General features: G+C 34.1%; 1 protein-coding gene across 1 annotated transcript; it reads left to right on the top strand.

The window, feature by feature from the left end:
* Positions 1 to 5,660: 5,660 nt before the first annotated feature.
* On the top strand, positions 5,661 to 15,488 carry LOC107917241 (dynamin-related protein 5A). The gene is made up of 8 exons (XM_016846613.2): positions 5,661 to 6,012; positions 11,889 to 12,080; positions 12,196 to 12,402; positions 12,711 to 13,139; positions 13,458 to 13,685; positions 13,784 to 13,979; positions 14,190 to 14,886; positions 15,091 to 15,488. Exons 1-8 carry the CDS (start codon positions 5,677 to 5,679, stop codon positions 15,275 to 15,277), a joined length of 2,472 nt encoding a protein of 823 aa, XP_016702102.1. The 5' UTR covers positions 5,661 to 5,676; the 3' UTR covers positions 15,278 to 15,488.
* The last annotated feature ends 2,630 nt before the right edge of the window (positions 15,489 to 18,118 follow it).

Genomic DNA, 18,118 nt, shown 5'->3' with positions numbered 1-18,118 from the left:
TATAATATAAGAATTTTTTTGTCATCATCATCTCAAACGCTTATACATATTCATGCTTATAAAATAATTTTTATTACTTGTATATTTTTTTAATATTGCACTTGAGTGTAATTATCTATATAATTACTCTAATTTTTACCCTCTCTTAAAAATCAAAAATTATAATTGAGATACTCAAATTACGCTCAATTCGATTAGACTCACTAATTATAATGACTATCCAAACTTATCATCATTATGTAATTATATATAATTATACTCAAATCCAATTAATTTACGAAGTTTGTTGGTTGATTAGTTAATAAAATTATATTTATTTTAATGGCTTGGTTTTTTAGTTCAATTCTCATTTACAAAAATAGTTTAAATAATAAATAAAAATAATAATTCACTTTTGTTGATTTTTCAAAGATGAAAAGTGGAATTTAAGATTGGGTTTGGGTGGCCATGATAATTTTTTTATTTTTTTTATAAGTATGATAATTTTTTTTTTCTGATAAAAGTTTTTAATCATACGTGTGGGGTACATTTTGAAATGTTCTTTTCTTTTTAATTATTATTCAATGTTGATAATGAAAGCAGTCAACATATATATTTTTTAATTTTAGTGTTGAATGCTTCCTTCTTGACGGGGGTTTTTGTTTTTTTTGTTTTTTTTTTCAAAAATACATGTTTGTTAATTTATTTTACTGAAAATAATTTTAAAAACTACTCTTTTTTAAAAATGATAATATTAATATTTAAGTAATTTTATTTAAAATGTTTTTAGGTATTTTTTTTCTGAAATTATCTTTTGAAAGTTGTTTTAAGTAATGTGAACTTTAATTTTTATGCTTTAAAAAGTCAAAATTATTTTATTCGTAATTTAGTTCATGAAGCATATTCATTTTTCCAAATTTGATATCTAATATTTTAGAATTAGGTTACCATTTTTTATAAAAAAAAAAACTAATGTGGATGAGATCATTTGTCACGTATCTCGTTTTTTATTAATTTACTTTGAATTATTTGGAATAAATAGGAATAAAATGGTAGTTTTCAGATAAAATAAAATTTAATTAGTCGAGAAATTAAGTATTTTTTATTTCATTTTTTTCTTTTTTTTTTGAAAATTTGCTAATTTATTATGTATAATTTATTGTAAATTAATTTTTTGTGTATAAAGTTGATGATGTTAATATTTGGAAGGTCTAATCATATCTGTTCCGCTTAAAATTATACATAACTCATAAAGAAGAGGTTAATGCGTTTCAGTGCATTTAAACTTACTTCATACTGTATTGATAATAATGTTCATATCAATCAATGGACAATCCTTTTTATTATTACTATATTAAGAAGGTAGTTGAAAATATTTAAACTCGTATTATCTAATTACCAAACAAAAGTAATAATCATTATTTGAGACGATGTTGAATTTTTTTAATTTTTTAATATAAAATAACGTGACTTTTTTCTTTGATTGATGGACCACATTGAGGGTAGATTAGACAATTTCAGAATTTCTAATTTCATAAAATAAAAAATCAAGAGTTTGATTGAAAAGTTCAAATTTAATTTGTTTTATTTGGGACAAGTTTAAGTCAATTTCATTGCTTTTTAGTACAAATTACTCAATGCCTTTATCAATGTTTAATACGCGTAAACTTAATTATAAATATGGACTTGATGGAAAAAATAGTTATAAATAATGAAAAAGAAAAAATCAAAACCCTTTAGTCATTAAGTAAAATTATGGTTATGGTTTTTATATAGTAAAACTGCCCTAGCAATCTATGTATTACCAATACGTAAAGTTGTTCATGAGTCGTGTTAAGTCCTATTAAAATTTTGGATCCAATTTGTTAGGGCTAGACTCAATCTAAAATATGGGTTTAAATTTTTACTCAATCTCGATCCAGATTATAAACGGTAAATTCGAGCCTAAACCGATCCAATCCATATTAAAATCTATAGTATTGATGCCATAGGAAATGTACCGATACTTGCTATAAGGTATCGATACCTTGGGGAGGGTATCGATACTCAATCAATTTTTATTTAATTTTCAAAACATTGAACCTTAAAACGGTATCGATACTAGGCAAGGTATTGATACTTTGTTAAGAGTATCAAAATTTTGATTTTTTAAACATGTAACCAGATTGGGCCGAGTTTGAGTAAAAAAGACTTACCCAAGGCCTAACCCGTTTATAAAACAGGCCCCATTTTTTGTCTAGGCTCATATTTTAAGCGGACTTTCGCGATCTCAGCCCATGCACATGTCTACTAATAAGGGGGCAAAAAAGTCTTCCTACAAAAAGGAGCAAAAAATGTAAGCAAAGTGGTAAGATTGTTAATATTTATCACAAAAATCGTTAAAATAGTTGATGTGACATATGATTGTTCAATCAATAGTGACATATTTTTGACGATACTGATATGGTATTTATAAAATTTTAATATTTAAATATCACATTAAAAATTTTAAAATATTATAAAATCATTGTACATATAACGGATTATGATTAACTATAACAATTAAATGAGCTTTTAAAAAATAAATAACTATTTTTTACTTTCTATTTCTTTTTTATTCACGCGTAAGATTGGAAACTTTGTTTCCCGGTCTTCCTTTTTCTAAATTTCTTTTTAGTTTCGTAAGTTGTTTTCTTTCTTTTTTAGTTGGTCTTCTTTTTCTACATTTCCTTTTAGTTTGGTAAGTTGCTTTCTTTCTTTTTTAGTTAATTTAATTTTAGCTAATTACTTTTTATATTAATAAGTATTAAAAAAATAAAAAGAGTTATTTTTTTAAAGTTATTACAGCCAATAATAATCAGCCACATGTACAATGATTTTATAATTTTTTTAAAATTTCTATGTTATGTTTAAATATTAGTATTTTATAAGTGACATGTGAGTACTGTGTGATATATATCATTGACTGAACAATCATATGCCACATCATTTGTTTGGATGGTTTTTGTTTCAAATGTTAATAATTTTACTAATTTGCTTACATTTTAAAAATATAGGAACTTAATTACTCATTCTTTTAGTAGAGGGATATGTTTACTCTCTTATTGAAAATTTAGGGATTGGCGAGGTACTTTCACCGATTTTATATATACTATATTCTTTAATTTGACTTAATTCAAATTTATTATTATTATCATTAGGTTTTTAATAAAATATATTAGTTTAAAGATTTATTTAGCAAACTAGTTGCTTTAGACAATTATCTAGTAAATTAGATGAAGTCGTCACCTTGGGAGCCAACATTGAACTCAGTACTTCTAGGGGTCGACATGCCCTAGACGTGTCTGACTTTGATGTTGGCTCCTAATTTTTTTTCACTAATCATTTTAGGTTTTGACATTAGGGTTTGAAGCTATAACCAATTATTTTAGGGTTTGAATCAATATTAAGGTTTGAATATAAAAATTTTAGGGTTCACATTTAAGATTCTGAAGTAATAAAATTTTGTCTCGCATGGAAGGGCAATTGAGAGGATGGAAGTTTAATACAATAGAATAAGACATTAGAGGATTCTGATTGAGTAGATAGAAGACTGAGATAACAAAATAAGTCTCAGTTGATAAAAGCTTGATGACTGAGATGATAAAACAAGTCTCTCTACATAATTTGATGGAAGTTTAACAACTGAAATGATAAAACAAGTATGTTTGCATGAGTTGATGGAAGCCTGATAACTGAAATGATAAAAACAAGTCTTTTTATGAATTGATGGAAGCCTATTGAGTAATAGGTAAAATGTAAAAATAGTCATGAAAAAGGTGGGAAGGCTGAATATCATATATAGACACATTCACAGCAGTTTGAAGGGAGAATTGTTAGCTTATTCTTGGTTTTATCTTTCAAATCCACTACCAAATGAGCAAAATGTATTATGCTATGGTGAACTATAATAGTCAAACTTATAATACAAATATTGATGTAATCTTCGAGTTAAAAAGTCTGATTAACATAATGTTTAAAAAAAACATCAAGTTAGTGGAGATGAGGAACAAAATTGGTCAAAAAATTGGAGTTTCGGTTGGGTTGTTGAGGTATAGGTTTATTACATGTAACGATCAAGTCAGGTATTCAGTAATTCATTTAATGGGTGATGATGATATATAAACAATGGCTGCAATTCACGAATGTAATGGTATTGATACAGTTGAGTTGTATGTCGAGCTCGACAACATTGTAGAAGAACATGGGGGCGATATTCCAAACTCGTCTATGATCCCTTTAATGGATTCACAATGGAAATACCAAACTCGAAATACAGGTAGATTAATAACTTCATATGTTGTTGTAATCTTCTTAAAACTTTAATGAATACAACAAGATGGAGATGCAATTAGGATGTTTTGCAATGTAGTTTTTAGAATCTAGATTCAGTAATGCTTTTAACCATACAAGGTGCCATCAACTTCTATGGGTATACACCATTCCCAACAACATGAGGGGTCGTCCACTTTTGCTAGAATACAACATTCCCAACCTAAGTAAGAAATCCTTAAGAATTTGATTAGATTGCTTTTTGTAGAACTGATCAATGATTTTGGCAATGCTGATTTGAAGACTAGGGAACTTGTAAATGCTAGTGATGTTGGATAGGATAATATGAAATTAGAACCTTTAGCCCATATGCTGGAAGTTAACTTTGACGAGATGAGAGGTCTTGAGTTTCCGGAGTATCCGCATATCTCTCCAAGTTATACCACCCCAACCGATACATATTTCAAGGCAATTGACAGTTGGTACTCAATTTCCATGAAAAAGGCTACTGTATTAGCCATTTAGGAGTACAATGTGAAGGCATTCGCAGACTACCGAGTGGATGTATCTACAATTGTAAGATATGTAGGAACATGTGTAAAATTCAGTGATGGATACATGTGGCAAGTACGAGTCTCATTTCTAAAGAGGAAACAATTATGGGAGATAACAAAATACAATAATCCTCACACCTGCACAGTTCCAATATCCTAAGATCACTGTAAATTGAGTTTGAATATGATAGCTAAAGAAATAGCACCATTATTGGAAGCAAATTCGAGGGTTTCAATTACGGTGATAATCGTGGATATTCATACCCGGTATAAATATCAAGTATCATATGCCAAGGCATGGAAGGCAAAGCAAAAGGCACTCGTGAAGATGTTTGGAGACTGGAATGATGCATATATAATTTTTTTTAAGGTTATATAAATTAGATTAAAAGTTTGACAAGCTAAAATGAATTTTTTAATGAATTACAGGCATGCATTTTATTTCTTATTACGTGAAAAATCAAAATTTAAAAGAAAAATGTCATGTTAGATTTTTGCTTGAGATTTTAAAGGGAGTGACCTAAATGATTAAACTATGTAACATCGGTACTTAAATTGCAAATTTTTTATTTTGGATGTCTGAAATGAAATGTTTTGATAGCTAGAGGACTATCTGTGGAATTTGCCCAATAAAATATAGTAATAAGCCATTAATATATGCGTAAACCGGATCCATGTTGAGTCCAGCCCAAACCTAATTAGCCATTCCATACCATACCAGCCCAGCTCAAGCCCATGCACATGTCCAACAACCCTCCAACGTCTGTATTTCCCTCGAAATTTTAAATTCAAAATTGGGAGCGCTTCCTCTCTTTTCTTCTTTCCCCATCCCTCTTTTCTCTTTCCAACGGCGATGGGGACTCTGACTCCGACCAAAACCCCAGTAGAGAAATCCAAAAGGTCCCACTCTCATCATCACCATTCACGTGACGGTTCCTCCTTTTCTTCCTCTCTGTCCCGTTTCGAGGCCTACAACCGCCTCCAAGCGGCTGCAGTGGCCTTCGGGGAGAAGCTTCCGATCCCGGAGATCGTAGCGCTCGGCGGCCAATCTGATGGAAAAAGTTCTCTCCTTGAAGCTTTTCTTGGATTTCGTTTCAATGTGCGTGAGGTCGAGATGGGCACTCGCCGGCCTCTCATTTTGCAGATGGTTCATGACCCTTCGGCACTTGAACCTCGTTGTCGCTTCCAGGTGGTTTTTGCTCTTATTTATTATTTGCGAATTCGGATCGATTTTGTTTAATGGGTTTAAGGGCCATTTTTGGATTTTTATTTCTTTTATTTCTTTTGAATTTCCTGTGGCGATGTTGTTATTTGCTTAATCGGTTCTTTTAACTGTGTTTATTTTACTCTGGATGGAAGAACTGCAAATTGTTTAATCAAAACAATACCTGGAATTTCGAAGAATTTAATTGAGAAACATAAGTTTTTTCTTTATAATAGAATTTAGACAGAATAGTTTGTGTTAAAAGAGTTGAATTTTAAAACACTTGTTATTGAACAAATACCAGGGATTTATTATGTTTTGGATGTGAATAGTTTTGATTTATACCTTTAATTCTTTTGCTAGCATTTTTCTTGGGGAGGTATAGGTGTTGTTCCAATAGGGTCGGAAGCGTGTAAATTATTGTACTAAAAAATCACATAAAGTTCAATTCCCAGGGAAGAGAGGTGGATCACATGGATCTCTTAAATACCAAGTCTTTCCTTAGACATAATATCCCTTCTATAGTAATTTAATAGCACAATTAAATACTACTATTATACCCTCAAATATTGAAAGAAAAATAGGACAAGAAAGAACACAAGAGATTTAACGAGGTTCGGTAAATTATACCTACGTCCTCGGGCACTAACACCAGATGATAACTTTACTATCTCCAAAGTATTACAAACAAATAGAATTCCTTAAGAATTCTCAAATGGGAGAAGAGAGAAAACTAAGAGAGAAAGATTGGTTGGGATAGTTGAAATGAGAAATGGTTAGGCCTATTTATAGTTGAAGTTCAGGGACTAACTTGTAAATGGCCTAAAAAATTAGGGACCAAAATTGCAATTATCCCTTTCAACTTTAAACAACTTGCCAACTATTTTTTTTCTTTCGGTGCCAATTGCACCTCCCACCATTTTTGACTTTTCAACCCCTTTTTAATTTAACTTATCAACAATCTCCACCTTGAAGATTTGATTAGGATAATCACATCTTCACACACTTCCTTCAACTCCCCAAATTCGATAAAGCTATCTTTTGTAGTGCCTCCAAATGCGCTCTCGAGCGCCATACACCTAAAGGTGCTCAAATTCTCAGGATGTTAATCAAGTTCAAACAATGATTAAACTTGATTGTTGTTAACACCTTGGTCATCATATCTGCGGGATTATCTGTTGTCGGAATCTTCTCAAGTAGAATTTTTCCTTTTTCAAAGACTTCCCGCACAAAGTGATATCTTACGTCGATATGCTTGGTTCTTGAATGATAGACTTGATTTTTCGCTAAATGAATAGCGCTTTGACTGTCACAATATAGACTAATGTGACTTTGAACAACTCCCAAATCTTTCAATAATCCATTAAGCCAAATAGCCTCCTTAACAGCTTCTGTAACTGCCATATATTCTGCCTCTGTAGTAGACACAGCTACTGTAGACTGTAAGGTAGACTTCCAACTCACTGGGGCTTTCGCAAGAGTAAACAGATACCCCGTAGTTGAACGACGTTTATCTAAATCACCAGCAAAGTCAGAATCAACATATCCAACTACAAACTGACCAAGTGCTTCATCCTGTTCAAAAATTAAACCAACATCTACGGTTTTTCGAAGATACCGTAGAATCCATTTCACAGCTTGCCAATGTCCTTTTCCAGGATCATGCATATACCTGCTCACAACTCCAACAGCTTGTGAAATGTCAGGCCTCGTACACACCATCGCATACATCAAACTCCCAACTGCATTAGCATATGGGACTTTCGCCATATATTCTCTTTCTTCTTCAGTTTTCGGAGATAATTGAGCACTAAGTTTCAAATGAGAAGCAAGTGGGGTACTTACATGTTTTGTGTTTTCATTTACACCAAAACATTGTAATACCTTTTTCAGATATTGCTTCTGATTCAAACAAAGCTTGCCTCTCTGTCTATCTCTACTTATCTCCATGCCGAGAATCTTCTTGGCCTCACCTAGATCTTTCATCTCGAACTCTTGATTCAACTGAGCCTTCAGCTTATCTATCTCATTTTGGCTCTTCGAAGCGATTAACATATCATCAACATACAAGAGTAGATAAATGAAAGATCCGTCATGCAGCTTCTGCAAATACACACAATTGTCATATTTGCTTCTTGTGTACTTCTGCCTTCTCATAAAGCTATCAAATCGCTTGTACCACTGCCTCGGGGATTGCTTCAATCCATATAGCGATTTGTTAAGCTTACAAACCCAATTTCTACCACCAGCATCTGTGTATCCTTCTGGCTGAGTCATATAGATTTCCTCTTCTAACTCACCATGCAAGAAAGCCGTCTTAACATCAAGTTGAGCTAGCTCCAAATTCAACTGTGCTACCAAGGCCAACAAAATTCTAATGGAGAAATGCTTCACAACAGGGGAAAATACATCATTGTAGTCAATTCCCTCCTTCTGAGCGTAGCCTTTAGCTACCAATCTTGCCTTGTAGCGAATATCCTTCTTGCTAGGAGATCCATCTTTCTTTGCGAATACCCACTTGCATCCGATTGCCCTTTTACCTTTCGGTAATTGCGCCAACTCCCAAGTATTGTTCTTCCGGAGAGACTGTATTTCTTCATCCATGGCGCTTTTCCATTTATCACTTTCTAAGCTTTGCATTGCTTCTTGATAAGTGATAGGAATATCATCAACAACGGGAAGGGCGTAGGCCACCATATCAGTAAATCGAGCAAGTTTACGAATTTCTCTCCGTGGCCTTGCAACTGCAACTGGTTCTGGTGTACTTAGTGGTTCTTGGGTCAGAACCTCTTCAACCTCTAATTCCTCCATTGTGGCTGGAGAATTAGACTTATTAACTGGGCAAATCCCCATCTGCTCAAACTCTACCTGTTTTGGAGTACACTCCACCTGCTGTGGAGTATTGCTCATCTGAATATCTTTATCTGCTACCTTTTTCAATGTGGCAGATTCATCAAAGGTAACATCTCTGCTACAGATCATTTTCTTTGTGCTTAAGCACCAAAGACGAAATCCCTTCACTCCAGAAGTGATTCCCATAAAGAGAGCTTTCTTTGCCCTCGGATCTAACTTTGACTCCTTCACATGTTAATATGCAGTGGATCCAAACACATGTAAGGAATCATAATCTGTAGCCGGTTTTCCAGACCATACCTCCATAGGAGTTTTTCTTTCTAATGCAGATGATGGCAAACGATTAACAAGATGGCCAGCGTATGTCACAGCCTCAGCCTAAAATTGCTTGCCCAACCCAGCATTGGACAACATACATCGAACTTTCTCCAGCAATGTTCGATTCATACGCTCTGCCACTCCATTCTGTTGTGGTGTATCCCTAACTGTGAAGTGTCGAACAATACCATACTCTTGGCACACATCGAAGAACGGATCACTTTTATATTCCCCTCCATTGTCCGTCCTAAGCCGCTTGATTTTCTTGCCAGTCTGGTTTTCGATCATAGTTTTCCATTTAAGAAAAACTCCAAGCACTTCATCTTTAGTTTTCATGGTATACACCCAAACTCTTCTGGAAAAGTCATCAACAAAAGTAACAAAGTAGTGTTTTCCTCCCAACGAAGGTGTTTTAGAAGGCCCCCACACATCTGAGTGAATATATTCCAAAATACCTTTTGTATTATGGATAGCAGTGCCGAATTTCACTCTCTTTTGCTTTCCCAGAACACAGTGCTCACAAAATTTTAATTTGCAAGCCTTTGCACCTTTCAACAATCCTTGCTTTGCCAGAATTTGCAAGGATTTTTCGCTGGCATGTCCCAACTTCATATGCCACAACTGCATTGAGTCCAAGTCTTTGTTACCGGAAGCTGTAGCGACTGCTCCAATAACTGTACTACCTTGGTAGTAATACAAGTTATTTTTCCTGATGCCCTTCAATATTACAAGTACGCCAGATGTCACTTTCAAAATCCCATCTCTCATAGTAACAACTGAACCATTGGATTCCAAGGCTCCCAATGAGATGAGATTTTTCTTCAAACTGGGCACGTACCGAACATCAGTCAGAACTCTGGTTGATCCATCTTGATTCTTTAATTGGATTGAACCTATCCCAACAGTTTTACAGGCATTGTCATTGCCCATATAAACAACTCCTCCATTTAGTTCTACTAAATCAGAGAACCACTCCCGGTTAGGGGACATATGATAGGTACAACCCGAATCCAATATCCACTCATCTGAATGGAACGACGATGATGATGCAACTAGTGATAGTTCAGAGTCACTAGTATCATGCTTTGCAACACAAGCATCTACAGCAGCTTTTCCCTTATTCTTCAGCTTTGGACAATTTTTCTTCTAGTGGCCTTTCTCATGACAAAAAGCACATTCATCTTTCCCGAGTCTGGACTTTGACTTTGATCTCCCCTTTTGAGTTTTCTTCCGAGTGTATGAACGACCTTGGACTACTAAAGCTTCTGTATCTCTGATTGAGTTTTTCTGTTTGTCCTTCTTTCTCTGTTCATAACTGTATAAGGCCGCACAGACTTCGCTCAGAGATATATCACTCCTGCCATGAAGTAGAGTAGTTTCTAGGAACTCAAACTCCTCAGGAAGTGACCCCAACAGCATCAAAGCCAAATCTTCATCTTTGAATGTCTCATCCATATTCAGCAAATCAGTGACTAACTGATTAAATTTGGTGATGTGATCATTCATTGTGGTACTTGGGACGTATGTGAAGCGAAACAGTCTTTTCTTCAAGTGGAGCTTATTTTGACTGTTTTTCTTCAAAAAATTTTCTTCAAGTGCCACCCACAACTTATTTGCAGAAGTCTCCTTTGAAAAAGCATACCTCTGCTCTCGAGAAAGGCATGATCGAATTGTGCCACATGCCAACCGATTGATCGCCTTCCAATCTTTCTCCTGTACATCATCTGGTTTTTATTCATCAATGGCAATGTCTAGACCCTGCTGAAAAAGGGCATCTAGAACCTCACTTTGCCACATACCAAAATGGCCTGTGCCATCAAAGATCTCCACGACCAGTCTTGCATTTGCAATTGTCGGTCTTGTCCACATGGACGATGTTGAAGCTCCTACACCGACCGTTTTCTCCATAATCTTTCAATATATACCTAAGGAAATCTTTTCTGATGTGGAAGATCAGTTTAAACTGCAACCACAGAGCATACTACGATTAACCTTCGGCTCTTGATACCACTTGTTGTTCCAATAGGGTCGGAAGCGTGTAAATTATTGTACTAAAAAATCACACAAAGTTCAATTCCCAGGGAAGAGAGGTGGATCACATGGATCTCTTAAATACCAAGTCTTTCCTTAGACAGAATATCCCTTCTATAGTAATTTAATAGCACAATTAAATACTACTATTATACCCTCAAATATTGAAAGAAAAATAGGACAAGAAAGAACACAAGAGATTTAACGAGGTTCGGTAAATTATACCTACGTCCTCGGGCACTAACACCAGATGATAACTTTACTATCTCCAAAGTATTACAAACAAATAGAATTCCTTAAGAATTCTCAAATGGGAGAAGAGAGAAAACTAAGAGAGAAAGATTGGTTGGGATAGTTGAAATGAGAAATGGTTAGGCCTATTTATAGTTGAAGTTCAGGGACTAACTTGCAAATGGCCTAAAAAATTAGGGACCAAAATTGCAATTATCCCTTTCAACTTTAAACAACTTGCCAACTATTTTTTTTCTTTCGGTGCCAATTGCACCTCCCACCATTTTTGACTTTTCAACCCCTTTTTAATTTAACTTATCAACAATAGGATGTGGGTGTTCTTAAGTAATATATACTCCATTTCTAGAAGCCGCTATGTTTCCCTTGTTATCTTTTTCTGATTACTTAAAATTGAAAACTACAAACAGGAAGAAGATTCTGAAGAATATGGAAGTCCAGTTGTTTCAGCATCGACAATTGCAGATATCATAAAATCAAGAACTGAGGCACTTTTGAAAAAGACTAAAACTTCAGTTTCTCCTAAGCCAATTATAATGAGAGCTGAATTTGCACATTGTCCAAATCTCACCATCATTGATACCCCAGGATTTGTTCTTAAGGTAGGCTGTTAGTTCATTTGGGAAAAAAAAAAACAAGATCTTATATTGATTGAAATCTTGTAATATAATGCATTTATTTATGAAGCAAAATATATGGTTGGCAATTTGTTGGCAGGCAAAGAAGGGAGAACCAGAGAACACACCAGAGGAAATTCTTTCAATGGTTAAGTTACTAGCTAGTCCTCCCCATCGTATTCTGTTGTTCCTTCAGCAGAGTAGCGTGGAATGGTGCTCTTCTTTGTGGTTAGATTCAATTCGTGAAATTGATCCAACCTTTAGAAGGACAATAGTTGTGGTCTCCAAGTTTGATAATAGACTCAAGGTACAGATTTCTTGCTTTCCTTTTGGGCTTTATTATGTATGAGATGTAACATTGAGCTGACACATTCACACTACGATGAGTATTACATATTGTTGCAACCCGCCGAGGATTTAACGAACTGGACTTGGTTTAATGAAAACCTTAGCCCGGAGGCTCTGTTTAAGGAGAAATTGAGCATTGGGGTCCTGACATAATAGGGACTGAAAATAAGCCTTGCTTGTTGCTTGATATGATATGTCTCTGTCTTGTAACTTGATTGTGTATCTGAAATTGTGTGGCATTTGATTGTGACGATTCAATTAATGTAGGAGTTTAGTGACAGATGGGAAGTAGATCGTTATTTGAGTGCAAGTGGATATCTTGGAGAAAATACCCGGACATTTTTTGTGGCATTGCCGAAGGAAAGGAACACCATATCAAATGATGAATTCCGAAGGCAAATATCCCAAGTGGATGCTGAAGTTTTACGTCATTTGCATGATGGAATCAAGGGAGGTTATGATGAAGAAAAGTTCAAGCCCTATATTGGTTTTTGTTCTTTGAGGGAGTATTTGGAATCAGAACTACAAAAGAGATACAAAGAAGCTGCCCCAGCTACACTGGCATTGCTTGAGCAGCGCTGCAGTGATGTTAACATTGAGCTGGCAAGAATTGACTCCAAAATACAAGCAACTTCCGATGTTTCTCATCTTCGAAAATCAGCCATGATGCATGCGGCATATATAAGCAATCATGTGGTGAGACATCTCTCTCATACAGAATTTTATTTGGTTCAGATAAACAGTCTCATCTTATTAGACTTAGCTACTTCAGAAAATCATTTCCCCTTCTAGTAACGTATAACTATTTAGCAAATTGGACCACTTTCAATATTGTTCCAACTTTTGGGGTAGCATCACATGTTCCCACTTCTTCAGCTGAGGTTAATATATACCAGTTTCACGACCTGAGTTATTCATGCTGAAATGGAGCTCTTAGAATTTGTGACCCTGTCTTCTTCCATAAAGCTTGTGGCTTAACTACAAAAAACTAATCCTACCTTTTCGTTGCTCAAGGGGGTTTTGATCGATGGAGCAGCAGATCCTTCCCCCGAGCAGTGGGGGAAAACAACAGAGGAGGAAAGATCCGAGAGTGGGTTAGGGAGTTGGCCAGGTGTTACTACTGATATAAAACCTGCTAATGCTGTTCTTCGTCTTTATGGTGGAGCTGCTTTCGAAAGGGTAATGCATGAATTCCGCTGCGCTGCATATTCCATGGAATGTCCCCCAGTATCAAGAGAGAAGGTAGATATTTCGAACTTTGAAATTTGCCCCAAGAATGTCATATGAGCATGACTTTTATCCCCGATGAACTTGTAAATAGGTGTATTTTCCTGAAACAGGTTGCGAATATCTTACTTGCACATGCTGGCCGAGGTGGGGGTAGAGGAGTAACGGAGGCTGCTGCAGAAATTGCACGTACTGCTGCAAGGTCATGGCTTGCTCCTCTCCTTGATGCTGCTTGTGATCGGCTTGCCTTCGTTCTAGGCAATCTTTTTGACATTGCTCTTGAGAGGAATCGCTGCCGTCAATCGGAATGTAAAAAGTCATTTTCCCTTCATTGATCGAACTTTTTAGCCATCATTTTGAAGAGGGATTATCTTCAAAGAGATGGTATTTATGACATACATGATAGTCACTTTATGGATATTTTAGTCCCACCTTATGCACACCAGCTGCATGTAGCATTTACCTCCTCTCTGATTTCCTTATAACATAATGCTTATTGATTTCTATTAATTTACACAGATGGGAAGAATATTGGAAATTGGGATGGGTATGTTGGGTTTCATGCAGCTTTAAGGCATGCATACAATCGCTTTATAAAGGATTTGGCTAAACAGTGCAAGCAACTAGTTAGGCATCATCTTGATTCAGTCACAAGTCCATATTCTCAGGTTTGTTATGAGAATGATTTTCAAGGAGTCTTTAACTCAACGGCAAGTTCCTATAACAAATACAACCAAGCTTCATCTGCTTCATATTGCCTTGAGCTATCTGGTATTGAGCAAGTACCGCACGACGAGGCAAAGAGAGATCAGGAGAACATACCACCTGAAAAGAATTCAAAGCAAACCACTCCAGGAAAAGGCACAGAAGCTAGAGAAGCTCTTCAAGAAACCCAATTGACAGTGCCTGAGACCCCATCTCCTGACCAGCCATGTGATGCGGTCTACGCTAGAGTTAAGAAGGAACTTGGGAATTGCATTGAAGTTGGACCAAGAAAACGTATAGCAAGAATGACTGGCAACAGAAATGCTGAACAATTGGCAAAAGTTCACAATGGTGGTAGTCTTTTATTTGGTAATGGTGATAGTGGTTCCAAAACAGGTTCAAGTTACTCAGAAATCTGCTCATCAGCAGCACAACATTTTGCACGGATACGTGAAGTCCTTGTTGAACGCAGTGTGACATCAACCCTGAACTCTGGATTTTTAACCCCATGGTAAGTCCTTTAATCTCTGCTTTTATTATTATCCGTACAAGTGATATTACTGGTATCAATACCCTCACTGACAATCGAACTGCTGTTAGAACAGTAAAAGTACCATAAAGGCACTTATATTAGGACCAGTATTGCATTTTACCCCTCTAGATTGGACCATAAAAACACATTGGTTTAATTTCTTTGCTTTAATTGGATATATAGTCGGGACAGGCTAGTGGTGGCACTTGGATTGGACCTGTTTGCTGTGAATGATGAGAAATTCATGGATATGTTTATAGCTCCAGACGCCATTGAGGTGCTGCACAAGGAACGACAATCACTTCAAAAGCGACAGCTGATTCTTCAATCTTGCTTGAATGAGTTCAAAAATGTTGCTCGAGCACTCTGATGCAAACGACACCGTTTTTTTCTCCATGAACTGGATCCCTCCATTCCAACACAATGCTCCCAAGCAAAGGTTTCACATCTAGTGAACCAAAAAAAAAAAAAATCATTCATGTGTTTTTGATTGTCTATTGCTGGCAACCATATTTTTCTTTCTCATCTGGATAAGGTACTGACCACAGTTTTAATCAGTGAATAAAATTAGCTTTCCTAAATATCTGCGTAATTTTAGCCCTTTTAATAAATACTAAAGAAAAATTATGTAAAATACATCAACAAAAAAATTGTATAAAAAAAACAAATAAGGGTTTGATTGAAATGTCAAAATTTCTGAATTTTTTTGAGGTTAAATTATTTTTTAGATAACATAGAAAGATAAAAATATTTTTATAATTATATTACTGATTTATTTTGATTTTAAATCATTTCTATAGACTACATAAAAAAAATAAAAATTCTTTCGTATTTTTTACTTTTTAAATAAATTAACTGAATTAGTATCAAGGGTTGATCTTGATTTAGTTAAACATTTTAAATTAATTAATCATAGTTATACTTGTTAAGTGGATGAAAGAAATAAAAATAATATAATAATATTTAAACAATGATTTAAAAAAAATAATTATTGATAAAATAATTAAAAATAAAAACTAATGGTTGAATAATTTGTTTCTAACAATTTAATAAAAAGTAATAGTTGTTTTTTGAAAATAAAAAAATTGATGTTTATATGTTTACCCATTAATCACTGTACTAATTTTTAGTTCTTTTTAACACTATAATCAAATTGAGTTAATTGCATGTTATTATTTTAAATTAGTTTTAAAATTTTAAAATATTTAAATTATATTTTAAAATTATCAATATTATATCAATTAAGATTTTTATTAAAATTATTAATTTAACTGTTAAATGATATGTCAAATTGTATACAACATCATTTTAAAAAAGAAAATTTTATGAAAAAAATGAATATTGTTAAAATGGACATTGTAAAAATCTTGGTTTGAAGCTTTTAGGGATGTTTCCGTTCACTCTCTTTTTTAAGTATTACTTTATTTTTAGTTTTACTTTTAAAATTTATACGGTAATGTTTAATTTTTTAAAATTCATTTTAAATTTAGCTAAGCAAGATTTGGTGTGCCATTTAATGATTTTAATAATAAAATAACCTGATTAATATAACATTGATAGCTTGAGGACATAATTAGAACATTTTGAAATTTTATTGGAAAAACGTGGTGGGTTGAGCGGAGGAATTTTAAAATATTTTATGCATCTAGGATCACCTCGAATAATTAAGAATAATAGAACATCAATAATTTAGTACTTGGTTGAATTCTAATCCGCTTTGACAAGTTAGAAAAGTTGATTTGCAATGGGACTCAAACTATCCTCGTTGGAAATTGCACTCCTTTACAAAAATGGTCATATTCAAGCTACACAACTCAAAATCAAGTAATTCAAAAGTCGTTTTGAGGAGAACTCAAAGATATACAATTTAAGAAAAAGAATTGTCCAAAAAAGTGGTCAAAAGGTCTCAAAAAGTCAAGTCAAAGTTATCCCTATGAAATCTAGTGATTAATCTTGAACTTCCTATAGGAAATTGCTTTGTTTTATGAAAATGACCGTATCTTAAGCTACAGACCTCAAAATCATGTGACCCAGAAATTGTTTCAAAGAGAACTCAAAGATCCAGAAATTCTCCCATATGTTTCAGCCTAATTTGGCTTACGTCACCTTAATGGTGACATATGTATTTTGGACTTTTAATTAATTTTAGTTAATAAATGTAAATTAATTTTCTAATTAAATAATTTACATAAGCCTTATTTTAATCTCATTAAAGTTATAACAATTTCACAACATTAAAATGCATGTGTAACTTTATTTAATAAATTTTATTTCATTCCAAATAATTAGATGGCATGATCTCTTAATTTAGCTCTATTTCGGTGTCATCATTTAATCCAATTAAATAGATATCCGAAGTGACTAAATTAACTACAGATCAATCTAAGCTTTAAACCAATAAAACACATATTACTCCACTAAGGCTTCGTTTGGATGGGCGATTGACTGCGGTGTGGTGCGTTTAACTTACTTTTTGTCTCACGCTACAGTATCGCTACAGTATCTAATCTCACCGCCACCGCTGTTTTTACACTAACTGCAGCTAAACGCACCGCCCATCCAAACTCACCCTAAGTAAATGGAGTGAACATTTGTTGTTGTTCAATCATTTACAGTTTCATACAAGTATTCATGTTAAACACGATTCATTAAAGAGTTATGTTGAGATAATAGAGTGACCGATTAGGCATATATAATTAGGGCCTAAATAATTCGTACTTAAGTTTTGATTTTTCATCTATTAATCACAAATTATTCAGCCACAAAGTAATTCCTTTAAAGTACCATGACTAAACTTCTTATTATATACCATTACGAAAGCTATTGATTTCAAGCTTCTATTTAATAATGACAAGTGTCAAAAATAACATATTTTAGCCTCGTTCTTAGCGCATTTTTGGGTGATTATATGACATTAATTGTGAAATATATTTCCTAATCTTTTATATTCATGTTTGATGTTTAATAGGGCATTCGAGAACAATAAGAGTGAAAAAAAAGGTGGAAATTAGAACTTTGGAGCATTTCGGAAGTTGTACAAATGTAGAAGAATTTCACCTAGGCAATTCACATGGTCACGTGGATTCACAAGGCTGTGTGTCTAGGTGGTTGTGTCAATCTTGAGAACTATGTGGACTGAAGGTTGCAAGTTACAATTTTTAGTTTTTTTTAGCACCTTAAGAGGATATAAATAGAAAAAAAAAGGGAAGGG

Source organism: Gossypium hirsutum, chromosome A01, assembly GCF_007990345.1.
Source record: "Gossypium hirsutum isolate 1008001.06 chromosome A01, Gossypium_hirsutum_v2.1, whole genome shotgun sequence".
NCBI classification, from domain to species: Eukaryota; Viridiplantae; Streptophyta; class Magnoliopsida; order Malvales; family Malvaceae; genus Gossypium; species Gossypium hirsutum.
The sequence above is the reverse complement of the archived record's forward strand: the minus strand, read 5'-3'. Positions and strand labels throughout refer to the sequence as shown.